This window comes from Leptosomus discolor, chromosome 7 (genome assembly GCF_034619465.1).
Source record: "Leptosomus discolor isolate bLepDis1 chromosome 7, bLepDis1.hap2, whole genome shotgun sequence".
Lineage (NCBI taxonomy): Eukaryota > Metazoa > Chordata > Aves > Leptosomiformes > Leptosomidae > Leptosomus > Leptosomus discolor.
In genome coordinates this window covers 54,398,928-54,416,076 of record NC_141397.1, presented here as the reverse complement: position 1 = coordinate 54,416,076, position 17,149 = coordinate 54,398,928, and the positions used below count along the sequence as shown (strand labels likewise).

General features: G+C 59.4%; 1 protein-coding gene across 1 annotated transcript; it reads left to right on the top strand.

The window, feature by feature from the left end:
• The first annotated feature begins 2,998 nt into the window (after window positions 1-2,998).
• Window positions 2,999-15,714, top strand: LOC147415280 (uncharacterized). Its single transcript, XM_086468596.1, has 15 exons — window positions 2,999-3,059; window positions 4,947-7,921; window positions 8,462-9,350; window positions 9,438-9,779; window positions 10,407-10,457; window positions 11,104-11,243; window positions 11,536-11,700; window positions 11,986-12,141; window positions 12,634-12,764; window positions 13,613-13,701; window positions 14,149-14,328; window positions 14,750-14,902; window positions 15,120-15,239; window positions 15,511-15,552; window positions 15,698-15,714. Exons 1-15 carry the CDS (start codon window positions 2,999-3,001, stop codon window positions 15,712-15,714), a joined length of 5,511 nt encoding a protein of 1,836 aa, XP_086324722.1.
• Window positions 15,715-17,149: the final 1,435 nt, after the last annotated feature.

The following is a 17,149-nucleotide window of genomic DNA, read 5'->3' as shown; positions in this document are numbered from 1 at the left end:
TGAAGTGCTGGGATGAAAAGGTGACCGGGGCACTCGTTGTCCCCTGCCAGCGCAGCTGCCTTCCACTGTTACCATGGTTGGAGGGTGGTGGGGGGAGGAGATGCTCCGATCCCACTGAACCCTTCTGCCCCCCAGCCTGGGAGGGAGAAGAGGGGCACAGTGGGGGAACGTGGCTCCCATGGGGATGATGGGCAGTGCCTGGGCTTCGGGTACACGGAGCTCTGACAAGCTCCTGACACTGCCCATGCTCTCCATGCCTGCCACCCTTGAGGATGCTGGCCGCCACCTTCACCCCATGGCTGCTTGCCTGCCATGGACCCCTGACCAGAGGGGTCTTGGGAGGTCAGATCTGGGTCCCGCTGCTTTCCCAGCTCGTAAATAATTTCTCAGCCTCTTCACTGTAACCCACTGCCATTTATCTTCGTTGTACAAAGGAGCAGAGCCTGCGCCCAGCTGGACTGTCACCTTTGGGGGGCCCAGCAACACCACAGGTCACATGTCTCAAGTCTCTTGTTACTCAGATGTCCCTTCCAGTGTCCCCCTCCCCTTCACCCCCACTGGTGGCTGTAGCCCAGATCCCGCTGTCCAGAAGGAGGGTGTTGCAACACGCCTGGCTTGCCAAGTCATCCAGAACCTGTGGGGTTGATGGATAACCCAGTTCCCCTCCCACCACCACCCCTGAGCCCTCTTCAAATGCCCTTGCCAGAAGGCCAGAGCGGTGCTGGTAGGAGATGCTGGGATCTCTGCAGGGCTGGAACAACTAGCCCATTAATTCCAGGAAGGCTGATAAGGCACCATGTGGGCCATGCTGTGCCATGCTGGATGGTGCAGAACCCCTGGCTGTGGGCTCCTGGGGGGCTCTGGTGCTTTGGTCCTTGATAACTGGGATGACGGTTGTCCTTGTAGAAGCCAGAGGCTCACTGGGAGCTTGGTGTTGGGTGTAACAGAAGGATCAATGAAAAACCCCTTCCCAGGGCATCATCCTCAAGACGAGGGATGACCCACGGTGGTTGCAGGCTTTCCTGAGAGGGTGTGCCAATGCCAGAACACAGGGACGAGCTCGATTTCTCACCTCTGTGACCATGCCCGAGGAGCAGCAGGGAGATGGGACTTTTTGGCGACAGCATAGGCAGGAGGCATAGGCACAAGGGTGCCTAGATGGTGCTGGTCCCAGCACACTGTGGGCTAGAGCTTGCAGGTGAGCTGAGGACAAGATGGACTGGAGGCGCCTTGCTTCAACTGAGTTATTTTCCCCTATGCTGAGCAGCATGTTCACAACAATCCCTGTGGTTCCCACCACGTTTTGCACCTCAAACACCAGCTGGAGCAACTCTCTCCAGCGTCAGCACATATTCCCCATCGGGGTGGCTTTCCAAAGTGAGACGGCACTGTCAGCACAAGCACAAATGACTCTCCCATGCGGGTTTTACATCCCTCTAATCCTCCATCATCTCAGGTGTGGCGGCTGCTTGGGTGGTCCCAGGCTGGGCGGTCAGCCTGTGATCTGCAGTGCTCCTTGCACAGGCCCCCCACGCACCATCCTCCCCCTGGCTTCACCCCCATGCTGGCATTTTCGGCAAGCGGGCATTCGTTCCGGGTGAGCACCACTCTCCCCTGGTTTACTGCCTGTGCCCTGTTCACACTGCCAGGGGTAATGCGTGGGTTTACAAGGTGGGGTTTCATCAGCCGTGACTTGGCCTCCATTGGCGTTTCCCCAATCAACACTGCCTCTGCCGCCTGCCCGATGGAGGCCGGCTCCGGCGGGACACTGTGTACTGCCTAACACCCCTAATAACACTTTGCAGGAGCTGCCTGGGGGCATTTCTGGTTAAGAAGCATTTAATTGATTACAAAACCAGGTAGTGGTGGGGGTTTGCATAACACTGTTCATGGGGGAGCTGGCAGCAGTTTTCAAGGTGAGGGGAGCAGGAATTGCTGCTCCAGGGGAAGGGGGAAGGGGAGACATAGGGGTGAAGTGTCCCAGGGGATCATGGTGAAGTGATCCAGGGGATCCCTGTAGTAGGGCAAGGGGGCTGGAGCTGTGCCTTTTCCTGCTCCAGCCTCTGGCATTGCTGGTCCCACCTTGCAGAGGTGCTTCCCTGGCCATTCACTCCCTCCCAGCACTGCTGCGCCCATACTAAGGTGCAGGTTTAAAACACCTCTGGGGCATGCTAGGGCTCTGGATGGGGATCCCCAGTGCTCCCAGTTTGCAGCTAAGCGCTGGGGGGCTCTGCTGACACCCCAGCGCCTGTCCCCAGATTGATTCTCCGTGCTTTATAACCTTCCTCTGCTCCTGGGGAAGCCTTGAGCCAAGTGGGGACTTGCATCCTGCCTTGCCGAGGGCTGAGACGTGGCTCAACTGCTGATTTTTGTGCCCATGGTGTCCTCACAGGCACGGTGGCATCAGCTGGCATTGCCCCATTACCACCACCCGCTGCTCCGTGGCACGCTCCCCTGCATGGGGAGCAGGTTCTGTGGGATCTGTGGAGTGGCTGCCGTGGGGAGCAGGTCCCACGGGGACCACGAGGAGGCCGCTGTGGGTAGCAGGTCCTGTGGGGTCTGCGGGGTGGCTGCCATGCCGCTATTGGCAGTGCCAAGCACTGCTCCAGGCCCAGCTTTGCCAGCTGGTGCTGGCGGCCCGGGGAGATGCACCGGGCTGTGCCCAGGTCCCTGGTGGGACTGGGTCCCTGCAGGGTGGCCTTGGGGTAACCCCCAACCCATGCCCTAGCTGAACAGGGCATCCAGCCCTTGGGAAGGGGAGGGCTTGGCAGGAAGGGAATGGTGACAGGAATATTGGAGGGAAAGCACCAGGGGCGGGAGGGGACAGTGGCTGCAACCTGCCTCCTTCTGCCGTCCCTATAAATAGGAGGGAGCAGGAGCAGGATTGCACCTGTGGGACTCCAGCTCTGCAGGAGAGGCAGGCAGGGAGGGACGGACGAAGCTGCTCCTCGCCTCCCTTTGAGCTTCCCAACGCTCTGCCTGCGTGGAGGCCTGAGGCATGGGGACCAGGGGATGGGTGTTTTCCACCTTCGTGGGATGCTGCGTATGGATTCTGCATGGTACGTCCTACATTTTTCTGCTAGCACACGTGTGGCCTGAGCCCTTGCAGGGCACAGCGGGTATGCTTGTGAGACGCTTTTTCCTCCCGGCTGCACTGGAAACTCCACTTGTGACCAGTCCTCGCAATACATTGCAGCCAAAGAGCGAGAAAAGTGTTTTACAGGGCAGGCATCACCCTGAGGGGACTGGTTGCAGGCATGGACCTGTGGGAGAGGTGAGAGCTCAGCCTGGGAGCCTGTGTGCAGACGTGCACCCCTCCAGCAAGGAAGCCAGCTGGCAGAGCAAGGCTCCAGGGATGCTTCCATCCCTCCCACATCCCAGGGAAGAGCCAACGCTGGTGCTCCATGCTGGGGTCTCTCTTGCACAAGCTTCCCGTGAATGGGTGGCGTGGGGCAGATCGTGTTTCCTGCTCTGGAAATCTGGAAGATTTAAGATAAAACATGGATTTACAGCAGGGGGGGGAAGTGCGCCAAACTAACCCGGAGGAACTTGACTGATGTGCTTCGTTTTCCCTGAGATGGAGAGGGAAGTGGCTGAGCTCCTCTGGCTGAGGGGGGTGGGTGCAAAGAGCTTTTTTTCAGCCAGGGAAGATGGCAAGGAAGCAGCCTGCTGGGAGGGGGAACGGGGTGGGGGGGATGAAGCTGGAGGAGGGTGGACCCCTCGAGGACTGGTCTGCATAGGAGATAATGTTCATTAATAACTCCAGCACAAGCTATCTGCAAGCTAATGAGCTGAGCCGGCGGTGAGGCTGGAGGCACCTCTGCTGCAGGGGGATCTGGCTGCATGGGAAGGGGAACCTGATGAACCGGAGCACCAGGATGGGGAACAGGCTCGGGTTGTTGGGCTGCGGAGAAACTCTGCTGGGTCTCGCCCTTGGGGTGCCCTTCATCTCCCCTAATTGTAGCTGCCTGAAGCCAAGTGTCAGCAGATCCACCTGGCTCCTTCTGGAGCCAATGGCGGCAGCTTGGCCTCCCCTGAGCCCGCATCTCTGTCCTAAAAATAAGACTGGGTGAAACGTCACCTGTGGGTGCCAGTGGGTGCTGGGAGAAACGCCTGGGATGTGGGGTAGTGCCTGCTTCTCCTTTCAGCAAAGCTCCTGAATGTGGGGCAGGATTTTGGCAGCAGGAGGAGGGAGCTGTAAGCAGGGCTTGGTTCTGGGAGCTCTGGAATATTCCCTCCAAGGGCAGGGAACCCCTGGTGCCTGTGCCCAGCTGGGGGCAAGCGGGATGGGGGCAGGAGCAGGCAGACTCCCACCCTGGGAGAGGTTTAACTGCAGCGGGTCAGAAGCCATTTGCAGTCAGGGAATGTTACACTAAGCCCTGACTGTCCTGTCTGCCACAGGGCTTTGGGTAAAGTGTATTTAAATATCCCTCAGCCACCCGAAAGGTGATAAAATGCAATAACGCCCCAGGCTTTGCAGAAGTGACTGTGCTCAGGGCTGTCTCTACAGCAAGGTGAAGAGGGCCGAGAGCTGTCCTCGGGTGGGTGGCAGAGCTACACAGACACCCTTGGGGCCATGAACTAGGCTTACTGGGCCCCAGCTCTTCCCAGTGGCCAGGCGGTACCATCCCCAGTGTAACTGGGCTGGATTGCAGTAGCTGCCTTTGCCTCCATGCTTGCACTAAGGTCTCTTGCTGACCTGTGATGAGTTGTGTCCTGTCTCAGCTGGTGGCTGCTGATGCAAAAGGTGCTGTGCACTGCTGTGCCTAAGGCAGCTCAGTCTGTGTTCTTTAGCTCTTAAATCAGAGCCTTGTAAGGCCATGGGATGAGGCAGTAAGGTTTAAGAAGGGGTGGGACCTTCCTGATGCTCAGCCAGAGGAGACACACAGCTGAGCCTGGCAGGCTGCTGGCTCTGGCACTCGGCATAATGCTCCTTTTCTCTGCAGGGCTTGGGGCTGCTGCTGCCGTCCCCGTCACTACCGAGGGGCTGTTTGCTGCAGGGACAGCTTCTCCCATCACGGCAGAGAGTGAGGGGCCCCATGCCCTGGTGATGGGCACTGTGGAGACGAGCACAGCGGCATCTGATGCTGAGATAGCTGAGAGCATCCTGGCGGGGAGCCTGTCGAGCCCATCCTTCCCTCCCGGGGCTGAGTCGGACACTTTGGTGACGGCAGTGAGCGAATACGGCTCTACAGTACCAATTTTGACGAATGCCACCAAGCCTCTTAACACGTCTCAGGATATTGAGAGGGGGTCAACTGCTCCTGCTGCAGCCACGACTGCTGCTGCTATCTCCACACAGCACCCGGCTGTCACCCCAGAAGCAGAGCTTGGCATAACGGGGGCTGCTCCCGAAGCCCCCCTGGGGACCACCCATCTCTTTGCAGGTGAGGAGGAGGACATCCTCGCAGCCATGACCAGAGAAGGAGCAGGAGATGTAGACCTCACCACTGGTGCCGTGTCCCTCCCCATCACCCCTCCACCAGCAACCACCTGGGGTGCACAACCAGCTGCTGGCAGCCCCGTGGGTGCCACTGTCACCACACTGCTGAGTCAAGGGCTGACCACAGCCACGGGAGCAGCTGAGGAAGGTGTAACCCTGCCTGTGGATATCCAAAGCGAAGCCAGTGCCAGCTCCTCGAGCCCCAGCCCTGGCATCGGGGAGCTGTTTACAACCCAGCAAGATGGGACAGTGAATGGGGCTGTGGGCATCGCCCCAGAGCCAGTGGGAGAAGTGGCCCCAGCTGCCGAGGAGAGACCCTTGACTTTGGTGCCTGGAGACACAGGAGATGCAGTAAATGGTGAATTCAGCACAGCCGGCTCGTCCCACCTGCCTCTGGAGAGCCCAATGGTGTTGGGAACAGTGGGAGACCCAGGGGAGCCCTCTCTCCACCCTGGCCAGGCAGTGCTGAGCCCCACTGCTTCGCTGGCACGAGCCAGCGATGGGGACGGGGATGGGCAGGGAACTCCTGGGTTGTCATCAGAGGCTCCTGGTTCAGCCCTGTCACCTGCAGCCAGTGGGGGACCTGCGGTGCCTGATATGACAGAGGACACTGCCACCTCACTGCTGGCCCCATTGGTTCCCACTGACGCACAGAGTGACATGAATCCCCCAATCCCAGCCACTGCGGTGCCCACAGGGGACATGGGGGCTGTGGGTCTGGCCAAACCATCCCTGCAGCCTTCTCCATGGCAGACCCTCACTGGAGAACAGCCACCTCTGGTTGCTGATTCTCTACCATCCCCCACAGACATGTCCAGTGCTCCTGCGGCTGCTTACCAACCCCTGGGTGCCGATTACCGACCTGCAGGAGCTGGAGCTGGCACCCTGCCTGCAGCCGACAATGGGGCAGAGACACCAGCGAGCCCTGACCTCGGTGCTGCCCAGGGAGCACCCGTGTCTCCATCTCTCGGGGAGTCACAGCCAGGGGGGATGGCAGTAGGTGCTCCCCAGGGAGACAATGGACCTGGTACTGGCGTGAGTTCAGCTTCAGATGCCCCCAACTCAGCACCTTTTGTACCTGATGGACTGGCATGGCCCGCTGCTGGGGTCCAGGGTCAGGGGGCCGAGGGTGCAGGGGACGTGGCACAAACAGGAGGTCCAGGTGGTGGAGGTCCCTATGCAGGTACCCAGAGTGACACGAGTCCTTCAGCCTTCAGTGCTCAGCAGGATCCTGCTGGCACAGGAGACCTGCTGGCTGGAGAAACAGGAGCTTTGACAAACGCCGAACTGTCCCCTCCATCAGCTCTTGGGGATGGAGCAGGAGCAGGAGCAGAAGCAGCAGCGGTGCTGGGACAAGCATCCTCACCTGGTCCCGCACCTCCTGGCAGCGCTGGGCTGGAGCCCAACCTCTTGGGGGCTGGAGGACCAGGGAACCTGCCCAGTGAATCGGCCAGTGCTCCTGGGGCTGCTTACCCACTGCCGGGGGCTGTGTCTGGCCCCGTGTTTGGGGCAGAGACACCAGGGAGCCCCGACCGTGGTGCTGCCCAGGGAGCACCTGTGTCTCCATCTCTCGGGGAGTCACAACCAGGGGGGATGGCAGCAGGTGCTCCCCAGGCAGCAGGTCTCCCTGGAGTCAATGGACTAGGCACTGGCTTTACTTCAGCATGGGATGCCCCCAGCTCAGCAGCTTATGGCCCGGCAGGACCCCCATCACCTGCCCTTGGGGACCAGCTTGGCACACAGCTGGGGCTGCCGGCAGCAGAGGGACACGGAGCTGGCATGGTGGAGCAGGCAGTGGGAGGAGCAGGCGGTGGGACCGGGTTTGAGCCGCCCGTGATCTCCGCTGCAGGCAGCGGGATGGCAGCTGGGATGGATCAACTGCCCAGCGCAGGTTCCTCATCCAGCCCTGCCTCTCCCAGCGGTGCAGTCGCAGAATCCTCCGTTTCAGAGGGTGATGGAGCAGGACCCATCCCAGCTGCAGCCCCTGGCCCTGACAGCCTGTCCCCGACCTCTCTGGACGGTGAAAGTGGCCCAGAGCTCACTTTGGTCCCGGGGGCTGTGAGCACAGGGGATGCGGCACAGGCAGGCAACCCAGAGAGTGGAAGTCCCTACATGGAGACAAGTCCTTCAGCCTTCAGTGCTCAGCAGGATTCCGCTGGCACAGGAGACCTGCTGGCTGGAGAAACAGGAGCTTTGACAAACGCCGAACTGTCCCCTCCATCAGCTCTTGGGGATGGAGCAGGAGCAGGAGCAGAAGCAGCAGCGGTGCTGGGACAAGCATCCTCACCTGGTCCCGCACCTCCTGGCAGCGCTGGGCTGGAGCCCAACCTCTTGGGGGCTGGAGGACCAGGGAACCTGCCCGGTGAATCGACCAGTGCTCCTGGGGCTGCTTACCCACTGCCGGGGGCTGTGTCTGGCCCCGTGTCTGGGGCAGAGACACCAGGGAGCCTCGATCTCGGTGCTGCCCAGGGAGCACCCGTGTCTCCATCTCTCGGGGAGTCACAGCCAGGGGGGATGGCAGTGGGTGCTCCCCAGGGAGACGATGGACCTGGTACTGGTGTGAGTTCAGCTTCAGATGCCCCCAACTCAGCACCTTTTGTACCTGATGGACTGGCATGGCCCGCTGCTGGGGTCCAGGGTCAGGGGGCCGAGGGTGCAGGTACCCAGAGTGACACGAGTTCTTCAGCCTTCAGTGCTCAGCAGGATCCTGCTGGCACAGGAGACCTGCTGGCTGGAGAAACAGGAGCTTTGACAAACGCCGAACTGTCCCCTCCATCAGCTCTTGGGGATGGAGCAGGAGCAGAAGCAGCAGCGGTGCTGGGACAAGCATTCCCACCTGGTCCAGCACCTCCTGGCAGCGCTGGGCTGGAGGCTAACTTCTTGGGGGCTGGAGGACCAGGGAACCTGCCCAGTGAATCGGCCAGTGCTCCTGGGGCTGCTTACCCACTGCCGGGGGTTGTATCTGGCCCTGTGTTTGGGGCAGAGACACCAGGGAGCCCCGACCGTGGTGCTGCCCAGGGAGCACCTGTGTCTCCATCTCTCGGGGAGTCACAGCCAGGGGGGATGGCAGCAGGTGCTCCCCAGGCAGCAGGTCTCCCTGGAGTCAATGGACCAGGCACTGGCTTTACTTCAGCATGGGATGCCCCCAGCTCAGCAGCTTATGGCCCGGCAGGACCCCCATCACCTGCCCTTGGGGACCAGCTTGGCACACAGCTGGGGCTGCCGGCAGCAGAGGGACACGGAGCTGGCATGGTGGAGCAGGCAGTGGGAGGAGCAGGTGGTGGGACCGGGTTTGAGCCGCCTGTGATCTCCGCTGCAGGCAGCGGGATGGCAGCTGGGATGGATCAACTGCCCAGCGCAGGTTCCTCATCCAGCCCTGCCTCTCCCAGCGGTGCGGTCGCAGCACCCTCTGTTTCAGATCCAGCCAACCTGAGTGCCCTCGGAGGAGACGGTGTTGCTCCTGGAGCTCTGCAGCCTTCCCTGGGTGCTGGGCCTGGGGTCCCTCTTGCTGCAAGAGAAGGTACAGGTGAAGCAGCTGGTGATGGAGAGTCCCCAGGGCAGTCCCAGGCCCCTACTGGAAAGGGACCAGCTGGTTCAGGAGCCCTTGATGGAGAAACAGGAGCCGTGCTGCAGTCTGCATCTTCCTCCCCATATAAGGAGGTGTCTTCATCACCTAGGGGGGCTGCCAATGGAGCAAACACTCCTGGAGCTGGTGGAGCCAGTGGGGGCTTGAGCACAGGCTTGGAGGCTGCTGGCCCCAAGGAACGCCCTGTGTCTGCCCCTGGCATCCAGAATGGTGCTGACCTTGGACTTTCTGATGCAAAACTGAGCCAAGTCAATGTGGTGGAGCTGCCTGCAGCAGCCTCAGCAAATGGGACATCTACCTCTGGTGCCAGCCTGGGAGAGAGTGCAGGAGACATCATACAGATTGCATCAGGAGCCCTGGCCCCGTCTGCCCTCTCCTCCCCCCAGGAGATGCAGCCTCTGCTCCCAGTGGCTTCAGACGGCAGCGGCGTCTCTGATGGCACAGCTTCCACACTGGCTGATTCTCTGCTTCTTCCTGGGCATGGTCTGGAGCCCAAAGGTGACACCCAGAGTGCGAGCAGACCCCTGGTGCCAGGGACATTGGGTGGGCTGGCAAGAGATGCTGGAGGCGCTCAGACATGGTCTCTTGAAGATGAGTCAGCCTCAGGGATGCCAGCACCTTTGGGAGAAGCATCCACCCACACGACAGCATCCCTCAACGCTGCCCTGGCGCTGCCTTCTGCTCTACAGAGAGAAAATGCTGCAGAGGGGTTGTCCACCACCCCCGGGCTTTCCACTTCGCTTTCGGCACGTGAGTCGATAGCGGGATACTCTGCAGGGGAAAAGGGAGAGCTGGGGGCTGCTGCGCTGGGGGGGCCTACTCTGCCCCTGCCTCCCCACCAGACGGGAAGCCTCAGAGCACCATCCAGGGATCCTGACAGTGCTGTGCCCGGGGAAGTGACTGCCATGCTCCCCAGGGCGATGGCAGGGCGAGGGGACATGGCTCAGCTCCTTCCCAGCGTGACTGGAGCTGGGGCAGGTGTGGAGACCTCCTCTCGCTCCCCACTGGGGGGGAGCCCAGGGATCCCTGACCTTCCTCCCACTGGGATTGCTGCTGGCAGCCCCGGATCAAAGACCCCAGGGCCAGGACCTGCTGGTGGCTCATCACCCGCTGCCCTGCAGCCGTTCTTGGGTGGTGAGCTGACCACCACCCTGGCAAACGGAGCCCATGCCGCCAGTGGGTCGAGCCTCCCTGCAGCCTTCTCAGGCCAGGGGGGAGCCCGGGGGGGGTCCCCAGCCACTGCACGCCCAGCCATATCCTGCAGCCCAGCCACCGCCAGCCCAGCCCCACCAGCCCCCTTCCCTGGGGGCAGGGAGGTGCTCCCCAGGCCAGGAGCGGCCACTGTCACCTCCCGTGCATCGTCCCCTGTGTTTCCAGCTCTGCCAGGAGGGCCGGTGGCCGCCCCGACCCCGCTGCCCGGCCCCACAGGTACGTGATGCTCGTGGGGCAGCCCGGGTGGGAGGAGGACATCTGGCCTCCTGATGGACTGTCCTGAGGGACATCTGGTGCCCAAAGACCGAGTGGGTTATTTGAGGCCAGGACCCCTGGGGGAGACACACCATGAGGAGCTCCTGCACATGAGCTTGTGTTTTTAGCAGGCTGAGCCTGCCTTCAAGTATGGTCTCATCAGCTGGAAAACCCATCCCCTCCAAATGCTTTGTTTTATTTAAGAGACATAAATAGGGAGCTGGAGGCTGTAAACATCTCTAGAAAGAGCTGTGGGTGTTTAATTCCCTGCTGTCCCCCTGCCACAGTCCCATACAATACTTTTCCCCTCCTAATGGCAGTCCTTCAGTGTGGTGGGCTGGAGCAGGAGGGGACAGTGACCACAAAGGCCATCACAGCAGGTTTAGTGCAACAGTGTATGAAAGGGGTGTATGGCAAGCTCCTACAAGGGAAGGTGACATGGAGGGTGTCCCAGGCAGCTATTGCCAGTGTCCCCCCATCCTCCCCCTGCCCAGACTGTGTCCCTTTGGAAACAAAATGATCTCAGCCCTTTGAGTTTTTGGCATAGACCAAAGGCTTTGCTGTTAAGTGTGTTTTGGATTTTTTTTGTGTGTGTTTTCTTTTCCAGTTGCAGCTGTGCCCCTCTACGGGTACGGAGCAAGGGAAAATGATCGGGAGTACGTGGAAAGGAGGGTGGATTTTACTTCCCCACTTTTCAAGCCCGAGACTGGATTCCCATTTGGGAAAACCCTGCGTGACTCTCTCTACGTGAGTCTACCTTGACTTGACTTGCTGTTGGGCAAGCAGCCGTCCCCCAAAACCTGGGGGAGTCACCAGGGGCCAGGTGCCTGCAATGGGACTCTCGCAGGGGTAAATCAGTCAGGATGCTGCTGGGGTCTGTTTGCAGCAGGAGATCACTTTGTGGCAATTTTGGTGGTGGTGGGTGGTGCCCTTCCTTGTGCTTTGCTCAAAGCGGCTTGGAAATGTGAGGGCTGCCACCCCTGTGTCAGGGGGTCCTGCTGGTCCTGAGCTCACCTGATGGAGGGATCCCTCTGCTCAGTTTACAGACAACGGACAAATCATTTTCCCAGCCTCGGACAACAGTATCTTCACATACCCCAACCCTCCTCCCAGTGGCTTCAATGGCCACGAGGATGTTCCCATGATTGCCGTGTTTTGGGACAATGCCGACTTCTCCAGAGGCGTAGGCACCACATTTTACCAGGTGAGTGAAGCCACCCGGGTGCATGGTTGCATGAAACACCTTTTGATGATAAACTCATCACCTGTTCTGTGGATGCCCCTTGAGGTCTGTAACTGATGGAGCCCATGGGCAGCATTTCCCTTTTCTGGGCCAAACCTAAGAGCTGTTGGTCCTGTGTGTGTCATCTCCTGAGCTGTCCAAACCTCATCCAGACCCTTAGTTGCAGTGCTCCATGCATGACCCCATTCAAGACCTGTCTTTGTCCTACTGGGAACTAACGCAGACGTGGGTGTACCCACCCCACAGGAGTTCCCCACCCTCAACACAGCCAAGCCTCCCTTCGTCCGCGATGTGGAAGCGAAGGTTCGGCGGTACCTGAGGTCCTCCTACTCTGCAGCCTGGACCTTGAAGATCACCTGGGAGAAGGCACCTGCCTACGCAGCACGGACCGACACACGGAGGGTAAGGGGCTGATGGAGCTCAAGGGCTTCTTGAATTGTCCAAAAAAACCCCAGGGCCCATTGGCAATCACCTTGTCTGTGCCTGAAAATAAGAACAAGTCTCGTGGAAAAGGTCAGTCTTGAAGACTTTTGCCAAAAGGAACTGGGCTGTGCCCATATTTTGGTGTTTTTCAGTTTTTGTGGGGGACATCTTTAGTTGAACTCTCCCTGCTCTGTAAAACCTTTCTCTTTAATGTGGTGGGAGTTTGTTGTGCACCAGAAACATTGTTCTTCAGGAGCATAAAATTGGATGAATTTGAGGCTTCTCATGGAACATCATCAAAGTAAAGCCATCACATTTTCCATGCAAATTGTGAACCAGCCCAGGCTGCATTTGCCTTGCACGTCAGGACCTTGGCCCCGCTGTTCCCAAGCGAGCACTGACCCATGCCCCTAATTTTATAACCCAGCAGATTTGCTCACTTTCTTACCTGTCCACAACACTTCTCCCCAGACAATCACATACCAGGCCATCCTGACCACCGACGGCTTCAGGTCTTATGTCCTGATGCTGTACCAGGAGGGAGGCATGCAATGGGATTACACCAGGCTCTCTGCCACCAACGTGCTCATTGGCTATACCAGGTACAGCAGGCTCAGCACCCTACCCCTGCATCCTTCAAGCACTGGACTGTGTCCCACCCCTGGCTGGTTTAATCCTTCTCCCCATGTCCCATGAAGTGCCCTGCAAGGACGAGGGCAGCCCAGCTGAGGTCTGCATGCACATATATCCTAACATATCGGAGGTCTCACAACCAAATTTGCCCCATTAGTGGCTGGATCATGCTGCAACATGCTGACTTGCCAGGCTGTGCTTGTTCTAAGATCCACACATCCTTCTGGGGTCTGGGGCCCACAGCTTCCTGGTGGTTTGGGTGGAAGGAGTGGGAAATGGGGGATGTTTGCTGAACTTTGGACCAGCCGAGGGAAGGGATTTCCGCTGCTTGGCTGGAGCAGTTGCTTCCTGCCTCCCTGCAGTACGCCTTGCTCCGTGCACGCTGTCTCCAGGGTTTGCTCATTAGCTGCTTGCTGCAGCTGGGTAAGGAAAAGGTGGCTGGGACGGGAAGCGCGGGCGGCACAGACGTGTGTGTGTGTGCATGCGTGCTTGCTTGTGCATTTCCATTCTGTATCACCCTGCAAGATGCCAGAAACCGTGGAAGCTACTCGTGGGGGTCTTGAGATGTCCGCAGGTTCAGCCCATGATACAGCAGGAGCGTTTGCAGCATCAAAGACTAACTGTATCCTGTAGAGAGGAGGCAGTGGGCTGGGAGAGTTTGTGTCTTTTCCCTCCTGTCCCCAGAGCTGTGATTTGGGTGCTGTGGGGTCCTGCTGGCTCAGGATCAGGGCAGCTGAAGGGCAGGCTGGGGCTGAGGCTGGGATAACCCCACTCAGGAAGAGCAACCCCTGATTTTTCCCCTTTCCTCTGCACGCAGTGGGGATGGCTTTTACCGCAATGATGACCTGATTCAGAGACCTCCAGCTGCTAAATATCGCCCTGACCAGTTCAGGGGCTACAACACAGGTAGATCCACACAGCCAGGGTGGGTTCATGCAGATCCTTGAGGGGCTGGGGAAGGGCTGCATGCAGAGGGGGATGTTCTCAGGGAATGAAATCCAGCCTGCTGCTGTGGCAAGGCTCTCACTGAGTTCACTGAGGCCAGGCTTTCCCCCCAAGCACATAAAATGCTTCCCCTGGGTACCAGGTATGCCCTGAGGCTGAAAGGTCCTCAATGTGTCCATGGACTCTTTTTGTTGCAATAGCTGTGTCCCGAGGCTTTCTTCTTTGGCCAGAGCCTCTCCCCCTGTTTCCCTGCTGTTGGGTGGCTGTTAAGCATGGGGCCCCGTGGCTGAGGGTCAACATGGTCTTAGCTTCCAGCATCAGCATCACTTGGCTCTCGCCTCAGTCCAAAACTGCCCGTGCAGTCCCCTTGGCTGGAGGTGACAACTCGCGGTTTCTCTCCCTGCTCAGACCTCCGCGGGCTGTGGATTTACAAGCTGGAAAGCCGCGTGCGTGTCAACTACCGGCTGAAGTGCCTGGCATGGATGGGGCGGCAGCAGGAGCCAGGGGCGTGGACCCAGGGTCTGCCCACCTGCCCCTGCTCCCTGCAGCAAGGGCAGCAGGACCCACGCTTCAAGAGCAGCCGCGGAGGCAAGTGGACATGATGCTTCCCAACTCTCCTTGTCCCCGGGCTGGCCCTCCTCACCTCCCCTGCAAGGGTGGCTGGGGTCCCTTCTGGCCAGGTGGGAAGGTGACCCCAAGGACAATGACGGAGGGGGCTGCCCTTCCCTGTAAAGACAGGGAAAATGAGGAAGAACGAGGGATGACCTGTCGCTGTCCTGTTAGACTGTTTGGAGATAGTCTAAGCTGCATGGGGACAGTGGGGATGGACATTCCCCCCAGCACTGGGATCTCACCCTGGGGGCCCACTTGGATGGTCTCCATCAGTCCCTCCAAATCCCCACAGCACCACAGGTGATGCAGTGGGAGTGATCCGGCCCAGGTCCTTGCCCTAAGGCAGGGATGCTGGCCGGGGAGAGCTGTGCCAAGGCTCACTGCCGCCGTGTTGCAGGGTGGTGGGCTGCCCGCGTCTCCATGCTGCACTCTGCCTCCCCCAACCAGCACGGTGCCGGTGTCCGCTGCCTGTATGACAGCCAGAGCCAGCTCATCGAGGGGCGGCAGGAGAGGTACTGGAGGTCCTCCAGGCAGGCGTCCCTTTACCGTGGTAAGCACAGCCAGCCCTGGCATCCCTGGCTGAGGCTGGTATCGCTGTAGCCTGTAAATCATTTTAATCTCCGCGCCAACCTGTTTCCTGACATGCTGTTGCCCTCAGAGGGAGCATGGACCTGCCAAAAGCCAAGGCAGGCACCCTGATTGCCCAGAGCCAGCCTGTCTCCCTCTCCTCTCCCCTTCAGGCCCTTACTCTCCTTTTTTGCTTCCAGACCAAGAGCTGAAGTTGTACGACTGGTGCTGTAACCAGGCGGGCAGTGCCCACCTCTGCGCCCGCTACAACGAGAAGAGACCAAAGATTGGCTGTGATGGATACCAGTCACCTGACACGGGTGGGTTTGCAGATGGGGCAATGCCGTCTTGGTGCCCAGGGCTGGCAGGGGGAACATTGCAGCCGCTCCACAGCAAGAGCCCCAGGCAGGGATGGGTTTTGGGGTGCAGGTTGTGCCATGCCTGGGCAGTGCAGGGTTGAGGGAGGCACCTCCCTTAGCAGATAGCCACCAGCGTAGTCTGGCGGTGATGGCACCATGAGGGGGGGAGGACAGCAGCTAATGTGGTTATCAGCGTAAGCTGATGCGGGGCTTTTTTTGCAACCCCCAGCAGGTTCCTCGGAGGAGGAAGAGAGCAACTCGGAGGATCAGAGAGGTGAGTGGGAATGGGGGTCTCCTCTCCACCAGCCACTTCCCTCTGTCCCTGTCCCCCTACCTGGAAACTGCCCCAGGGCTCCCAGCTAGCCCCATGCTCCCAGAGAGGAGGTGGCCGGGTAGATCTTGTTTCTTGTTCTTTGCAGACGGAGATGATGAGTAACTGGGGGGTTGCACACCTGCAGCATGGTCCGGTCACGGCTGATCCTCTGAGTCCTTTGCTCCTACTCATCCCCTGTGTCCCCCTGCTCCCCTCAGCACCCATCACCCCTGCCCACCATGCAGGGCAGCTCACTTGGCCAGTGCCTGTGGTTGCCTTCACTGGCACAAGTTTGTATTTCTAACCCAGACTTGTCCCAAGGAGTCACTTGCATCAGTTGCCCTTCCCCAGCTGCGGCTGAGCAGGTGCCCGTGGGCACCTTGCTGGCAGGGAGGTGGACCGGTACCCCCCACCATGTCCACCACCCGCTGTCCTCCCCGCCACTGTGCCTCCCACACTGTGGGGTGAGGCTGGCCCTCCGGCACCCAGGGAATGGGTTTGTACACCTCGTGTGGGTCGACTGCGGCCAAGCCCCTGAGTGCCGTGGTGTGCCGGGCTTGCCCTGTGAGCCGGTCCTGTCTTGTCCCCAACTTCTGTCCCGCAACCATCCCTCCCCAGGGGGTCCACACGCACTGTGCCCAGGAGAAGGAGTGGTTCTCTGGATCAACCCAGAGTCTGCTTGATGCTTCTGCTGGGTGTATGAGAGCAAAATTCAACCCCATGATCAGAAATATTGGGAAAAAATATTTTGTGTGTATAAGAGAGCATCTGCCTTTCTTAAAAAAAAATCCTTATTTGTTTAATAAAGCCTCCGAGGGGTCTGAGCATCACTGATCCTGCAGCAGCCATGTCCTCTGCTTAACTCGGGTGGGAGGTGGTGGTGGGGACAGGCTGGGGACAGCAGCATTGCAGGATGCTGCTGCCCTCTGAGCTGGTGCTGGGGTTGTGAACTGCTGAGACGGGTTCTGGGGCAGCAGGGCTGGAGCTGGGGTCTGCTGGGGTCTGCTGCACCCTCCTTGGGCACAGCATGTCCCCTCAGCAGGGACGAAGGGCTGTGGGGTGTTTGTGGGGACTACAGCCCAACTTGTGTGATCTAAGCCACTGCGAGTGGTGCCTGGGGAGAGCAGTGAGGGAGACTTGCAGCTTTCAGGGGGAATGAGGGGATGGAGCAACAAAAAAAGCTACCTCCTTCTTCCTTTTGGCCCCATGGATGGGACCAGCAGAAAGCCAGGACTCGAGAGCTTGGTGACAGGGAAGCAGGGCTGGCGCATGGGCACCATAGGGTGCAGGCAACTTGCTCAGCAGCATGACACAATTTTTGGTTTATTCTGTTTGGTTCCTAAGGGGTTATAATAGCTGCATTGCCCCACCTGAGTCTGCTCTCAGCGGCTCTGCCAGGTCCAGTTACATTGCATACCCCGGGCATACCCCGGTGCAGACACATTCAAGGACTACCCCGGTTGCCTCTGCAGGTCCTCAGGGGAAGGTGAAATCCTCTTGCTTTGGCCACCCAACATAAACCCACATTTTTCATTCTAAAAAAGCACCTCCTCCAGAG

What these genes read in the sequence shown, in the direction of transcription:
- LOC147415280 (XM_086468596.1), top strand. Translation starts at nt 2,999, where the DNA reads ATGGGGACCAGGGGATGGGTGTTTTCCACCTTCGTGGGATGCTGCGTA. An exon ending in GTGCTGCCCAGGGAGCACCC is followed by an intron (nt 7,922 to 8,461) that starts GTGTCTCCATCT and finishes GGTGCTGCCCAG; the next exon opens with GGAGCACCTGTGTCTCCATC. An exon ending in GTGCTCATTGGCTATACCAG is followed by an intron (nt 12,765 to 13,612) that starts GTACAGCAGGCT and finishes CTCTGCACGCAG; the next exon opens with TGGGGATGGCTTTTACCGCA.